We start from the raw sequence: 16,127 nt of genomic DNA, 5'->3' as shown, positions 1-16,127 counted from the left end.
TTTTAATGCAATATCTACATAGGTGTATAGAGGCCCATTTCCAGCAACCATCACTCCAGTGTTCTAATAGTACATTGTGTTTGCTAACTGTGTTAGAAGGCTAATGGATGATTAGAAAACACTTGAAAACGCTTGTGCAATTATGTTAGCACCGCTGTAAACAGTTTTGCTGTTTAGAGGAGCTATAAAACTGACCTTCCTTTGAGATAGTTGAGAATCTGGAGCATTACATTTGTGGGTTCGATTAAACTCTCCAAATGGCTAGAAAAAGAGAGCTTTCATGTGAAACTCGACAGTCTATTCTTGTTCTTAGAAATGAAGGCTTTTCCATACGAGAAATTGCCAAGAAACTGAAGATTTCCTACAACGGTGTGTACTACTCCCTTCAAAGGACAGCACAAACAGGCTCTAACCAGAGTAGAAAGAGAAGTGGGAGGCCCCGCTGCACAACTGAGCAACAAGACAAGTACATTAGAGTCTCTAGTTTGAGAAATAGACGCCTCACAGGTCCTCAACTGGCAGCTTCAATAAATAGTACCCGCAAAACACCAGTGTCAACGTCTACAGTGAAGAGGCGACTCCGGGATGCTGGCCTACAGGGCAGAGTGGCAAAGAAAAAGCCATATCTGAGACTGGCTAATAAAAGGAAAAGATTAATATGGGCAAAAGCACACAGACATTGGACAGAGAAAGATTGGAAAAAAGTGTTATGGACAGACGAATCGAAGTTTGAGGTGTTTGGATCACACAGAAGAACATTTGTGAGACGCAGAACAACTGAAAAGATGCTGGAAGAGTGCCTGACGCCATCTGTCAAGCATGGTGGAGGTAATGTGATGGTCTGAGGTTGCTTTGGTGCTGGTAAAGTGGGAGATTTGTACAAGGTAAAAGGGATTTTTAATAAGGAAGGCTATCACTCCATTTTGCAACGCCATGCCATACCCTGTGGACAGCACTTAATTGGAGCCAATTTCATCCTACAACAGGACAATGACCCAAAGCACACCTCCAAATTATGCAAGAACTATTTAGGGAAGAAGCAGGCAGCTGGTATTCTATCTGTAATGGAGTGGCCAGTGCAGTCACCAGATCTCAACCCCATAGAGCTGTTGTGGGAGCAGCTTGACCGTATGGTAAACAAGAAGTGCCCATCAAACCAATCCAACTTGTGGGAGGGGCTTCTGGAAGCATGGGGTGAAATTTCTCCCGATTACCTCAGCAAATTAACAGCTAGAATGACGAAGGTCTGCAATGCTGTAATTGCTGCAAATGGAGCATTCTTTGACGAAAGCAAAGTTTGAAGGAGAAAATTATTATTTAGAATAAAAATCATTATTTCTAACCTTGTCAATGTCGCGACTATATTTTCTAGTCATTTTGCAACTCATTTGATAAGTATAAGTGTGAGTTTTCATGGAAAACACAAAATTGTCTGGGTGACCCCAAACTTTTGAACGGTAGTGTACTTCCCATCCATAGTCCAACAAATCCATTAACAATTATACTATTTAATTAGGCAACAAACCGTGCAGTACAAACAACATGTTAAATTTATTCTGCGGGTCAATATGGCAAAACTAAGTTTATGATTTTTTTTATGATGTACTACTTTTACAAAGAGATGTACTACTTTTACAAGGAAAACAAAATTTGTTGAAAAATGGAGCAGTGTGTGGGCTTGTTTTCTGGGGCCAAGCTTTTATTTTTACCGTTGTGGGCTACATATAACTATTTGATCACTTTTTATTACATTTTGTATAAGAGCTAAGGTGACCGTAAGGCTATGTTCACATACAAACTCGAAAACGTCTCAAAATACAGAGCCGTTTTCCTATTGAAACCAATGGGCAGATGTTTGGAAGCGTTCTGCTTCCGTTTTTACGGCCCGAAAAATGGCCGAAAATAGGCCCTGTGAACATACCCTCAGACTGCAATTAAAGTGTTTTTTATTTTTTTTGTTACAGAGCTTAACCTGCAGGATAGGTAACGTTATGTTAGAATATTTCGGACTTTTACCAAAGTGGTGATACCAATTTTATTTATTTATTTATTTGCATTGCTTTAGGGGAAAAAATTGGAAAAGATTTTTTTTTTTTGTGTTTTTTACTTTTAATATTTTTGTACATTTGTAAAAACTTTATTTTAACTATTTTTTTACTTTTTTTTTACTTGAACAAGCCATCGTTTGATCGCTGGTACAATACACTGCAATACTTCGGCACCCTGTGATTGCGTTTTGGGGGGTCAATGGAGTCATAGCTTACATGACGGAGTCGCTATAGGCCTTTAGAGATGGGTGTCATCTGTAATACACAGCTGACACCTGCTGCGCAATAAGCAGGCTCAGCCTGTGAGCCTGCTCTATACTCCACCCCTACCAACTATGACATACTCTTTCGTCAAATCTTGCTAAGGGGTTAAATCTTTTACTGTCCTATTGTTAGCACTTAATATATTACTAGCAAACATAGAATCTGATTTGTTTGCCATAACACTTTAAAGTAAATTATCACCTTTTAACATTTAATAGATAAAAGTAAGTTGAACTATTCATGTCCTTGATTCAACATCCACAATGAAGGGAGAAAAAGAAAGTGAAGCCTTGAATTCAACAACTTGCAGATCCCCCTATGGGTTGATAGGGTCTTAATTTTCAACCATTCTTTAGTTGATTTACTTGTGCGCATTGGGTCATTGCATTCTTGTATTACTTCTGCAGCCCTTACATTTTCCTGTAAAATGTTTTTATACATAATTGCTCCCTCAATGATCGCAAGGCGTCCAGACCCTGAGACCGCAAAGCAGCCCCAAACCACAATTATGCTGGCCGTACTACATATCCCAGAAAGCATATTAGCAAAGTAATCACAATGACCCCAAAAAGTTTATTTGTGATCAGAAAAACGCATAATTCTGAATGCTGCTTTGAAGACAGCAGGCTATTGTCATTTAGAAATCAGTACAAGACAAGTAAAATAATGTTTTTAGAAAGGTTCTTAACTTTTTACATATTATTTGCATGTAAACTGTGCAGATAATATTTGTATGTAAACCTTAAATTGGTGCTCAAGGGTGGACATTCCCTTTAAAGACAGGGTATTTTTGGCCTTTAAGAGGTTGTCTTATCTGGACAATCCCTTCGGCAGGTCCAGCAGCCAAAACACCCGGGAATAGCAGTGGCAGCTGCAGGAGAAATGTAGTATTATATGTCATCCATTCAATTGAATAGTCGACCATGTAATATATGGTAGCGCAAAGTCCTCCAGAACGAGATCTCTATTTGCAAGTGCTCTTCGCTCTGACTAATATATGTACATATGGCCTAAGAGGGCATATAGACAGGAATTGTCCTAATGGAACAATCCTCGTAATAACCAGACACATTTTAGTAGTTTCCCCCACGTGCCGTTTTTATTACTATGAGTAATACATCTGTTACGCCCCTTTTACACGGGTTGATGATTATTGCCAAATGAGTGCTCATACGAATGTTCGTTCCCGATCATAACAGATTTATTACTCATAGTAATAAAACCGGCACGTGGGAGAAACCAAGCAAACGCTGATTTGCTGGCTAATCTGAGCTTTTAGGCTGGGTTTCTACGGGTCAGATACGCTGCGTAAAAATCACGCAATGTATCCGACCTGGAACCCGCAGCACCTTCTGTCCGAAAAATCGCACCATTGTGGTGCATTTTTCGGACAGAATTTCCGCTGCGTAAAAAAGCGCTCGTACTTACCTCCTCCCTCCTTTGACATCCGCTCCGGCCTCCTACGATGACGTTGCAGGCCATGTGACGCTGCAGCCTGTGATTGGCTGCAGCGGTCACATGGAATGAACAGTATCCCAGGAGGCCGGACTGCAGGAAGAAGGAGGGCGTTCTGGGTAATCTGTAGTTGCGATTCTTGCGGCGTAATAGCTGCGATTACGCAGAAAAAGTCTCAACACTTGGTTTTCCGTTGCGGGTTTTGCATCGCCATTGAATTCAATGGGGAAAGCCCGCAACAGAAAATCAACAAAAACGTTGCATAAATTGGCATACTGCAGAATTAAATTCCGCAGGTCAATTTATTAACGTTTAGGCTGCGTGGGCGTGAGATTTTCTAAATCTCATCGACTTTGGTGCTACTGTCAATGCTGCGGAATTTCCGCACAGAATTCCGTTGCAGTAATTCCGCAGCGTTTACGGCCTTATACTGCCATAAAAATGGTTGTTTGTCAGCAGCACATGTGTAAACAGGGGATGTGCTGCAGACAGTATGGATACTGTACTGGGTATATGAATGATTATATTAACGATCGTTCGTTTCCATATAGACAATATCATGTAAATGAAGAAAATGAGCGCTGGTAGACACGTCTTCACCGTTACTTGCCGCTCGTTATCGGGGTGGCATCTGTCCGTTTAAAAAGGCCTTAAGGCTAGTAAAATAATCCTTGCATCGTTTTTTCGAAGAGAGACAGGGCTTCCTATTTATACCATGTTTTGTTTTGGGTCTTTTTGAATTATTAGGCTTTGAGCATGTAAAAATAGTAGATAATTCCCATTTCCACCTTTTTGTGTGTTGTTCTTTAGTTGGTAAAAGCGCTCCTAATAGAAGTTTAGTTTGCGTACGCTAGTGTGTTCTGTTTATTTGGATGTACAATGTATGATATTTGGCACAGCATTTTGGAGGCTCGGGTGGCAGATAAGGTTTCCTACACACACACACACAAACACCCACACACGCACGCACGCACGCACACACACGCACACACGCACGCACATTACAATTACTAATGATTTGATGCTGTAAATTGTCAGTGTTTTACCTGTGTGCAGTTGTGCTTCTGAGGTATAAGTTATATTTCTCTTCGGCAGACAACCCATCCATCATAAGGTAAAAAATAAGGAAGTTGCTTTGGCCTGAGGCTTGACTGATGAGACGGCTCTTCTCCAGCATATAAGTGTACAGTCTGGCTGGAATTCAAATAGACTTGTGTAAGAACACATGTAGCATAATACAGATAGGATACTTACCAGTTAGGCCCCATGCACACGAATGTGCTTTTGCGGCCGCAATTCCCCCGAAAATCCACGGGAGAATTGCGGCCCCATTCATTCCTATGGAGCCATGCACACGACCGTGGTTTCCACGGTCCGTGCATGGCTCAGGAGCCCGGACCGCAGAAAGAATTGACATGTCTTATCACGGCCGTGTTCTGCGGTCCGGGGTCATTGAAAATAATGGCCGCGGCCATGTGCACGGCACACGATTTGTGGGCGGCTCGCGGCTGACACTCGGTGACCGGCCGACCCGAAAATCACGGCCGTGCACATGGCTACGGTCGTGTGCATGAGGCCTTAAGTCAGTATACAGGTTTCCTTCCATATCCTTGATAAAAGTCAGCGTCACACTATGCCCTTGTAGAAAATAGCTACTTGAAATTGGTAACCATCAAAAGTATTTAGATATGAAGATCCCTTCCACAAGCTTTTATTTTATCTACACACATAACAATATAGCAGATTCATATACACGTAACAATACCGTAGATTTGTCCCCAGCGATTAATAGAATGAATGAATCGATTCCAGTCAGAGCATTCCTCGCATGTCTGGAGGCAGACCCCAAATGCAGCATTCCCTTCCTAATGCCAAAATCAGGTTGTATGGATTGTACAGTATTTCCAAATGCAACATTTCCCTCTCTATTGTAATAGTTCAACAGTGTTAAGTATACAATATTTCCTCCTGGTAGAATATAAGGCACCAGGGTTGTATATTGATAGAATTAGCATTTTTTAGAACATCATTGTTAGAGCTGTGTGTATTATATTGATTGCTTTATGCTCATGATTTTGATGTATACTGCCTTACCGTAGGTTGAATCTCTTATAACATGTATTTGTCTGCCACCTAGTGGTAGTTGTGGAGACTATTCCAGATTTTCTAGATGTAAGGCTGCATGCAATGTTAAATACTTTTGTGTCAAAAAAGACAAAAGTATAATAGGTATGATACCTTTATTGGCTAACCATAAAAGTTCTATATGCAAGCTTTCAGAGCACAGAGGCCCCTTCTTCAGGCAGTTTACAAATGTTTACAAACACAGTATATAGGATATTTTCTCCAATGGACATGTCCCTTCTATACCAAACATAATGAGGGATGAAATGACCCTTGTTAATGGTCAACTTAAACTTTAAAGAAACAGATATGAGTTGTTATATAATGGTATGATATAATGGTAAAAATGCGTAACATTTATAAACGCGGCCGGTTTAAGTAGAAAATCTTCTGCATTTCTGTAAGGAACTACCATTTTCAATTATTGTGGTCAAGTGAGTTAATGGTGCTGCCTTATTTGAGGAGTTTTGTTAATTGTTATATGTAGCCTGCAGCCAGAAACCACTGGAAATGTGAAATTCCAGCAAGAACTTTAGCAAATTCGGATTTCTCCAAAATAATATATACTTCTGCAGTTTTGTAGTATATTTTTATTGATTTTCCAAGTAGCTTGATATATATATTTTGCAGAACAATGGTATTTGTATATATTGTAATTGTCAGCTTCATTTGCTGCATGTTATTGTGACTTTGTAATTGGATGCTGTATTTAGCTTGATGACTCTTCAGATACACTACAATGTAACCCAATAAAGGATTGGCATTTCTGCCATGCTGTCTTTTACAGGGTGGACGCATTGACAGCAGAAATCGTGCCACAAATTGCTGACACACACTAACGTGCTAGGTAGTCAATACTTATTATTGAACTGGAAGGATTCAATTAACATGTATCTAATGTTTCTTAATGTGATTCCAGATGGGTCACTATTAACTATTACTTGATTGGAACAAGTTAGCTGGCTGAGGCTACCCTATTTTGTAATGAGACAGAAGCTGAAAGGCCGTAAAGACTCATACAGACCTACTCACCGAAGACAAGTGAATATAATTGTATCCTCTGTGTGTAAGAGGCTTAGTTCCAGGGTCGGCCTTAGGATAGATGGCACCCCGTGCGAAATGATCTTTCGGCGCAACACCCCATCATAAAAAAATGCCCCATAAAAAGTATAATGCCCCCCACAGTATAATTCCCTATATAGTGCCCCCACACAGTATAATGCCACTTTAGTGCCCCCCATACAGTATAATAATAATATTTAATAATATAATATATTATAACCCCTTCAAGGACAAAGTATTTTCTAAGTACCACACACAGTATATTGCCCCCTGTAGTGCCCCTACACAGTATAATGTCCCCTTAGTGGCTCCCACACAGTATAATGCCCCCTTGCCCCCCCCCCCCACAGTATAATGTCCCCCCCCCTCCCAACCATTGGGTGCCACACACAGCCCTCCAAAATTGTAGATTGTGTATATTGTATAGACAGTATATTGCCTCCTGTAGTGCCCCTACATAGTATAATGTCCGCTTAGTAGCCTCCACACAGTATAATGCCCCCCCCCCCCACACCTGGCTGCCACACACAGCCCCCCTTGTAGATAGTGCCTCCCTGTAGATTGTGCCATACAGCCCCCCTGTAGACAGTGCCATAATCCCCCACCTCCTCCCTGTAGACAGTGCCATAATCCCCCACCTCCCCCATGTAGACAGTGCCATACATCCCCCAACCTCCACCTTGGAGATCATGCCATACAGCCCTCACCTCCCCCTTGTAGACAGTGCCCCCAAACAAAAAAAAATTGTACTCACCTAGGCCCCATTTCCACGATGAACTGAGCTGCTCCATGACTGGATCCTTGCATAGGCCAGCGTGATCCTGTAGCCTAGTACAGAGTTTCCCAACTTTTTTGGACTCGAGGCACCCCTGGAAAAAATAAATTTCCTCAGGGCACCCCTACCAAAAATTGTTTCGAGAAAACGGCTAAAAGCAAGCACTACACTCTTAGGGTATGTTCACACAGCATTTTTTGTAAGGCAGAATTTTGAGGCAGATTTTGAATTGACAGCATTATTTGACTTTTTGTTAGCGCTTTTTTTAAGCCGTTGAAGCTAATGTAAAAGACGCATGCAAAAAAGCACTCAAAACAAGCGCCGCAGGTAGTTTCTGCCTCCTATTAAATTCAATTGGAGGTCAGAGGTGGAAACCACTTGTTGACCATCAGCCCCCCACTCACAGTAAAATGACCATCAGGACGCTACTCACAGTAAAATTACCATCAACCCGCCACTCACATTAAACTGACCATCAGCCCCCCACTCACAGTAAAATGACCATCAGCCCCCCACTAAAAGTAAAATTACCATCAACCCACCACTCTCACTAAAGTGACCATCAGCCTGCCACTCACAGATTTCCCCTGTAGATAGTGCCACACAGCCACCTTGTAGGTAGTGCCACGCAGCCCCTTGTAGGTAGTGCCACGCAGCCCCCTTGTAGGTAGGGCCACACAGCCCACTTGTGGGTAGTGCCGCACAGCCCCCTTGTAGGTAGTGCCACACAGCCCCCTTGTAGGTAGTGCCACACAGCCCCCATGTAGGTAGTGCCACACAGCCCCCTGTGGGAAGAGCCACACACACAGCCCCCTCGTAAGTAGTGCCACACGGCCCCCTTTTAGGTAGTGCCACACAGCCCCCTTGTAGGTAGTGCCACACAGCCCCCTTGTAGGCAGTGCCACACAGCTCCTTTGTAGATGGCACCCCCCCCCTTCCTGTAAATAGCGCCACTGTAGCTCCCTGAAGGAGCGGAATCCCCCTGTGGCTGGAGGAAGCGCTTGATGTCTCTGTCAATGTATGGACAGTGACATCAGGGGCAACTCCTGGAGCGGAATCCCCGTCCACAGCGTTGCCGACGCAGTGATCGGGGATTTCACTCCAGGATAAGCCCCTGATGTCTCTGTCCATACAGAGACGTCCACTCTCTGTCGCACACGGCCGGCTATGCTTAGTTCCCACACAGCGTAAACACTGTGGAATTTCCGCAATGGAATTCTGTGCAGAATTTCCGCAGCTTTTACAGCAGCAGCAAAGTTAATGAGTTTTTGCAAATCTCAGCCACACGATGCAAAAAAAGAAAAAAACACAGAAAAGTCAGAAAAGTCATGTGGAAAGTGTTCTGCAGTGCAACCGTCAAATGTCAATTTATGCTGCGTATTCTGTGTGGAGATGCTGTGTGTTTGGTCCATGGATTTCAGTGGGGAGCGGCGATTTCACAGCAGAATTGCAGTAAAAACTCGTAAAAACACTTAAAGTTTGCTATAATCAATGCTTCACATTAAAACTGCAAGTAAAACCGCTGATTTCTGAGACTGACACCTGTGGGTTTTGTTTTTTTTTAGATTCCGCTGCCTGTAGGAACATACGCTCTTAGCTTGGACTCCAAGCTTGTAAATTTTACCTACACTGATACACTGCAGTAGACTTTTAGGACATGAGAGAGTTTATATGTTGCCGATCCATTTAGCTTAGGGCTTATGGCAGATTCAGACCTATGGCAATACATGGAGACCACGCAGGTTCTGTTGAGATATTGTATGGAGATATTTTCTCCTAGAAGCAATGCAAAGAGTACCTCCATACTTATAGAGTCTGATGAAACATACCACGATTTTATTTCTGCCAGATTTTTAAAGAATTAGACAGAACAAAGCTCTGTGTGACTCTGTTAAAAATTAGAGGCATACAGAGGTACTGTAGAGGCTCTATGTACCACAGTGGAAACCCTAGTAGATTTGCTGGAAGAAATTTCTGCGACTAAAAAACTGTTTTACTCGTCTGAATAGGGTTGTTTCTGCAGCAAGTGCAAAGGTTTCTGCAAGCCCCATTCAGATGAATGGAACTGATTTTCAGCTGCAGAAATTTCTGCAACAAATTGAATAGGGTTAGTGTGTCATATTACGCAAAAATATATCAGCAAAAATACAGACCAACATATTTCATGCATTTTTCACTTACGATATCGACAGGTCTGACAGTTTTAAAATGGAGACAATGTGCCAATATATGAATATATTGAGCAGTTTGTACAAACAAAATAAAGCTGCATATGGCTCTAGGCAGTTGTAAAGAATTTCCTGCTCAGGCTGCAATAAATTTATGCTGCGTCTCTATGACATGTTCAGAAATACATGTCTGTTGCTGATTCTAGGGGCGGTTCAATTAAAACAAAAGCGGTATCGAATGACACTAGATCCATGACATCAATGTCGATGAAAAAAACAGATATTTGTTTGTATTGTGCGTTATTGTACATTTATTTTTATTTCATTTTGAACTATTTGTTGATCTGCTCAAAGGTTATATTATTGATGGACATTTGTAGATATTTCAAGTACAAACCAAGGTCCATTATTCTCCTCCACTCTATATTGGGTCCTTTTAGCAGTATACTGCACATTTGCTGCAAACCCTTTATTGCTGTATGACATTTTTATATTTTCTTCCACGGTCAACAGTAGCCAGTTGTCCACTGTATGAATAGCAGTGTACACCTAGAAAATCTTACCTCCTAATAAAGTTGACGTCTTTTCACAAAAATGTAACTCGAGGAATTTAATAAAGCGACTAGATGAACTACTAAGTGTTGTTCTCGCGTGACCAAACGCTTCTAAAATTGTATTTACCTGTGAAATTAAAAATATTTGATTACACATAGATGTCTGGAAAGACAAACTATTTATAGTATACACAATACCAGTCAAGCAGAATTGTTTTGCAGCATTCCTATTACAGATAAACCCCTTCAACCTCTTCACAGATTTCCCCAAGCGAAAGTCAAATAACTTATCAGTTTTGCTCGAGCACAATCTGGGCAGCATTGTGAGTGAAATAAAGCTTGGGCAAAGGGTTCCTAATGAAGACTCAGCCCCTCTAGGGTCCTGCCTTATTTCCCCCCCAAGGTCAGTCTGGGTACTCCTCCTCTCCCACAGCCCAACATTCATCCCTCCCCTACTGTTTTAGCAGTGAGGGTTTTTTCACAGGTGCTGGTTTTGTGATGTTTTTTTGCTGAATTGTTGCAAAAATACGTGCCAAAATTAGCGTGTGTGAATACCCCACTCTCTCGATAAAGTTTTGACACTTTTTTTGCTGTTTTTCCCCAAACCCCTACATTTTTGCCATGGTTTTGTGGAAATTGTTGACAAAACCACAATGTGTAAGAGCATATCAATACAGTTCCTGTCATAGTGTAATTTCCAATTGTACTCACTTTATATCGTCCCCACCCTACAGAGGTCTCATTACACCAGACAAAATTTTGCTGTATGTAACATTGTTTTGTCCAGTGAAACCAAGACTTCCAATCAACGAGGAACATAAAGTACAGAAAAGTGTAAATTAAATCTAAAATATGAAATGAAAGTATAAAATAATAAAGTGTAAAAAAAAACATTAAAAAGAAAAAGATAAAAAAAGTCCTAATACAAGCATAAAAAATCAGCCTAAAGTCACGACAACGAAAAACATGCAAATATTTTTTATCCCCATTACCAAAACCACCCCTATAATTGATATAACAATGTATTTATAATAACATGTGAACAGTGTCAAAATGGCAAGCTTTTTTTTTTCAAATGTGTCTGTGAAGGGTTTAATATTGCAGTAATCCAAGACCCATAGCTTGTTTCTCCTCTATTTTTGGAATTTCTGAAAAGCAATTGATTTCCACTACACAGGTTTATAGAAGAGAGGAGGCTCAGGTTAGCTTCAGCTTAGGCAAACCATGAATTCTGTTGAGGTACAAAAATGATATTTCAGATTGTTGAGACAAGTTACTGTATTGTTATGGGATAAAGGGGTAGAATCTTTTACTCTCAAGTTGCATTTGATCAAGTACATATAAAATATGCTGTGAAACTTTTCTAGAAGATTATAATAGGGCTTGTTTTTTTTTTATCAGAAGCATTGCTAAAAAGTTCTACAAGAGCGACACACCTAGAAGACTCAATTAACACCACGTCTGTGGTGCATCGTCGCCGCATATACCAGGAAATTCTACCAATTTATAGGCCAACATACCCATAGATTTTATTTACCAAATGTATGCCAAAAGGGTATTGACTGAGCTTGTCAATACAACTGTATGGCAAAAAAAATGGATACTGGCAGTACATGTTTTTTTTTAATAGCAGTATATGGCAAACGTATGAAACTATATAGGCATAGAGTTGCTTTCTCCAGACAAAATGTTGAACGGAAACACAGAATAAAATGTCAATTTAGCCTTATACAATAATTTAAAAAAAAGGCAAAACTGTCATGGAGGGGTTAAAACACACATAAACATTTTAGGTATATATACATGGTGATTAAAATAGTATGGTGCAAAATTATACCCTCGGTATTCATAACCGAGAGAACATACAACAAATTTATTAACATGAAAGGACACGCTATCTCTCCAAGTTTTATCTACACTACAAATGTACAAAGTAATTTCCATCGGTGACACGGCAGATGACTAGGCGGTAGTCCAGTTCTGTCCAGGCGCATGCCAGCATATCCTCGGATATGGACCCCACTGTTTCAGTAATGCATTGTCTCAGGTCGTTCAGGGCCCTGCAAGTCAATGCAAAAGTCACTGCGTTTCGGTTTGTCGTCTGGTTTCAGTTCCTGAAGAAGATGTAATCTGTATGGCTTACAACGCAGACGTTTGTGGCACCTATAGTTCCATACCAGTCAGCCTGGTCGACTTTCTAGGACTACACCTCGTATACGGCTCGAATCCTGTTCACTGTCTCTTCCGAAGTCTTTGGACGGCCCAGACTTTTCCCATGACATAAACACCCAGTGGTTTAGAATTTCTTCACTCAATGCAAAATGCAGTTTCTATGCGGAGCACATTTTCTACATTTATTTTGAAAGTTTCGCTGTACTGTCACAACAGACCCCGTTCTTGCAAATTCCAACACGCAAAAAGCTTTTTCTTGCTTCGATGTCGCCATCTTATGTCACACTACGTAAGCGCTTTTGAAAATGTAAGCTGTGCTGTGATTGGTTGCTATGGGCAACTAAGCCAGTTATGCTTTGATTTTCAGTCACTGGCCTTTTACCACTGATGTCACTTTAATTACAGGCCTTTACTTTTGCACCATCCTTTTTGAATCACCATGTATATATATATATATATATATATATATATATATATATATATATATATATATATATATATATAATTTTTTTTATTCATTTTTTATTTTATTGTTCTTTATTTCTCTTTCATTTATTTTTTTTTACATTTATTTATATTTGTTTTAGGGTGTTGACAAAGACATAGCAGAGCTGACATGTAAACTTACATGTTTAATCTTCGAATGCAGTGAGTTTTTCCTGGAACTGCACCTGAGGGCCAAGTGTTTAACTATATGTTTGTAGGTTTCTGTCTTGCCAGAACCACTTTCACCACTAAGAAAAAATATCAAAAACTCGGTTAGATATTTGTACGTAAATACAAATAATTTATTAATCAAGAGAAATATTGTTTATTGGAAGAAGCATATAAGTGGTCTATGTTGTAAATCACATTTATAATGATACCACCATTCAGTAGAAACATAATTGATAATGAGAATTTATACATATGGACAAATTCAGGATCCTTTTACAGCACCAATAGACTGAATGTATAATTTTTTAGGGAAAAAAATGTAGTATACTCCAATGCATGTTGTATTACGAAGGTATTCTCCCCAGAAGCATTGTTTCTTGGCATGAATACATTGCCACGTGGAGGTACAATACAATGGGCACCGTACAGGGTCCATTGATACAGTGTTGTTGATCCTGCAGATATCCATTGCCATCAGGTACCTTCTGCCAGTTTATATAAATATTGTAATATGCCAGTTTCTGCATCACACCATTTTTGATGAAATGATGTGGCTTTCCTGTCTAGTTCTGTGGCTAACACTACACAATACACCATTAATCTGAAATATTGTGGAGCTGTAGAGCCACCTAGTGGCAAATAAGAACATTTACAGACAAAATATTTTTCTTGCAACCTTTTGTTTTAGCTAAACTAGGCATTGTGTATGCTTATCTAGAAACCACACTGTTTAAAGCAAGATGCAGACAAGCACATACATCTTCAGTAATGTAGTTTCACATGCCTCATTTTCCCACTGTACGATTATTTGCTGTAACAGGGTTCTTCAGCTTTTAAAACCCTGCTTTTCACTGCTGACCCCCCTCCAATAATGTCATAAAGGAAGAAGGGTCGTTCTGCTGCCCAATGCAGACAATGCAAAGTTGGGGTCCTCACTGTAACCTATGTTGCTCAAAAATACAATTTGAAAAGAGGCAGTAAAAACATTAGGCAAATCTAAGAATGAAAGCTTAACACCCATCCAACTGTCTTCAGGTGCTAAACATAATGTGTTCTCAGAAAATGACCTATTGTTTAAATGAAGTTTTTATGTGAAACATATTTTTTAAGAATTTATGGTGATTTTTATTTTTACATTTTCTATGTCATTATATAAAAAAATAATCATAAAATTTTGCAGTTTCCACTCTGGCCACTGAGCCTCACAAAAGACTGACACTTCCTGTTCTGTAGAGATCACTTCTCAGCAGTCATCTCATTATCATCACAGACAGAATTGTAATGAAAGGTAACAACTCTATATAGATAATGCAGGATTCATCATTGACAATAGGTGATATACACAGCTCGCTTCATATCCCATCCCGCACATTAACGTCTTCACAGGTCGCAGAGCATCCCTAGAAATCTTTCCCAAATAAGTCAACAGGACCGCTAATGCTGGCTGCTGTAAAGCATATCTCTAAGTGATGTTAACAGCTGCTCAGGCAGGAATGGCTGCCCCCATAATCATGTATAGAAAATAAAAATAACAAAATCTACAATTAAAATAAAAAAACAGATTGAAAAAAAGATTATGTTTCACTATCTGTTTTTAATTAGGAAAAAAATATACATAATACATTCCCTTTAATTTTAGAAGGAGGATCAAAGTTTTAAAGTGTAACTAAACTTTTAAAACATGTCATAGTAACATATCAAAAGTTTTGATCAGTGGGGGGCCAAGCACTGAGATCCCCACCGATCACTAGAATGAAGCCAAAAAAGTGCTCAAATGAGCTTTGTGCCGCTTCGTTTCTCATCAGCTTTCCTTGGAAAAACGAGCAAGGAAAGCGGTGTATGGACTCATTGACTTTCTATTGAGTCCATACACCACTCGCTCAGCTTTCCAACGAAAGGCAATCAGAAAAAAGTGGCACATCGCTCATCCAAGTGCTTCTGCCACTTTGTTTCAGCAATCGGTGGGGGTCTCAGTGTTCAAAACTTCTGACAAGTCACTATGACATGTCAAAAGTTTTATAATAGTTTAGTTTTACTTTAAGTCAGACATTTTTTAAAGATTCTAAACCAAATTGTGCAATAGATAGATATTTTTCTTTATTAAAATTTTTTCTAAAAATGAATTAGAAAAGTTCTTAAATACATAAAAAAGATTGATTTAATGAAAAAAAATTCTTTCAAATGTGTACATAGCTTTTAAGCCCTTGGAGATGCAGCCAATTTTGGGATTTTCGTTTTTTCCTCCCTGTCTTCCAAAAGCCACAACTTTTTTTCCAGCCTACATAGCCTTATAAGGCTTGTATTTTGTGAGACGATTTGAAGTTTTTAAGGGCACCATATTCTGAGAGCTACAACGTTTTTATATTTCTGTCGATTGAGTGGTATAAGGGGTTGTTTTTTGCGAGGGGCGGTAGTTTTTATTGGTACTATTTTGGGGTATATGCGACTATTTGATCACTTTTTATAAAAAAAATTTGAGAGCTAATGTGACCAAAAAAAAGCAATTCTGGTGGTTTTAAAAAAAAATTCACAGTGTTTATTGTGCGGGTTAAATAATGTTATATTAGAATAGTTCAGACTTTGATGGACATGGAGATACCTATTATATCAATGGGAAAAGGTTTATTTTTTACTTTTAATGATTTTTTTTAACATTAAAAAATCTTTTTGTCTTACTTTTTGTATTAGTCCCCCTAGGGAACTTGAATTAGCGATCGATTGCACAATATACATCAATACTAATATATTGCAATATATCGTGTTTTTTACAGGCTCCTATTAAGCCCTGTCTCTGGCAGGGCTTAACTGGAGCACCAAGATGTCAGACGTAGGTGCTTTCATTAAGTTG

The 16,127-nt window shown here is 39.6% G+C and overlaps 1 protein-coding gene across 4 annotated transcripts in view; it reads right to left on the bottom strand.

Annotated features, from left to right (window-relative positions):
- MYO16 (myosin XVI) overlaps window positions 1-16,127 on the bottom strand; it is a 397,050-nt gene that overhangs the window by 167,870 nt on the left and 213,053 nt on the right. For all 4 annotated transcript variants that reach the window (XM_075852491.1, XM_075852492.1, XM_075852489.1 and 1 more), the window contains exons 14-16: window positions 13,251-13,356; window positions 10,460-10,577; window positions 4,814-4,961 (exon numbers count right to left, since the gene is read on the bottom strand). In XM_075852491.1, the coding sequence (XP_075708606.1) occupies window positions 4,814-4,961; window positions 10,460-10,577; window positions 13,251-13,356 (372 nt within the window). The remainder of the gene's footprint in view (window positions 1-4,813; window positions 4,962-10,459; window positions 10,578-13,250; window positions 13,357-16,127) is intronic.

The sequence above is a fragment of the Rhinoderma darwinii genome, chromosome 2 (assembly GCF_050947455.1).
Source record: "Rhinoderma darwinii isolate aRhiDar2 chromosome 2, aRhiDar2.hap1, whole genome shotgun sequence".
NCBI classification, from domain to species: Eukaryota; Metazoa; Chordata; class Amphibia; order Anura; family Rhinodermatidae; genus Rhinoderma; species Rhinoderma darwinii.
The sequence above is the reverse complement of the archived record's forward strand: the minus strand, read 5'-3'. Positions and strand labels throughout refer to the sequence as shown.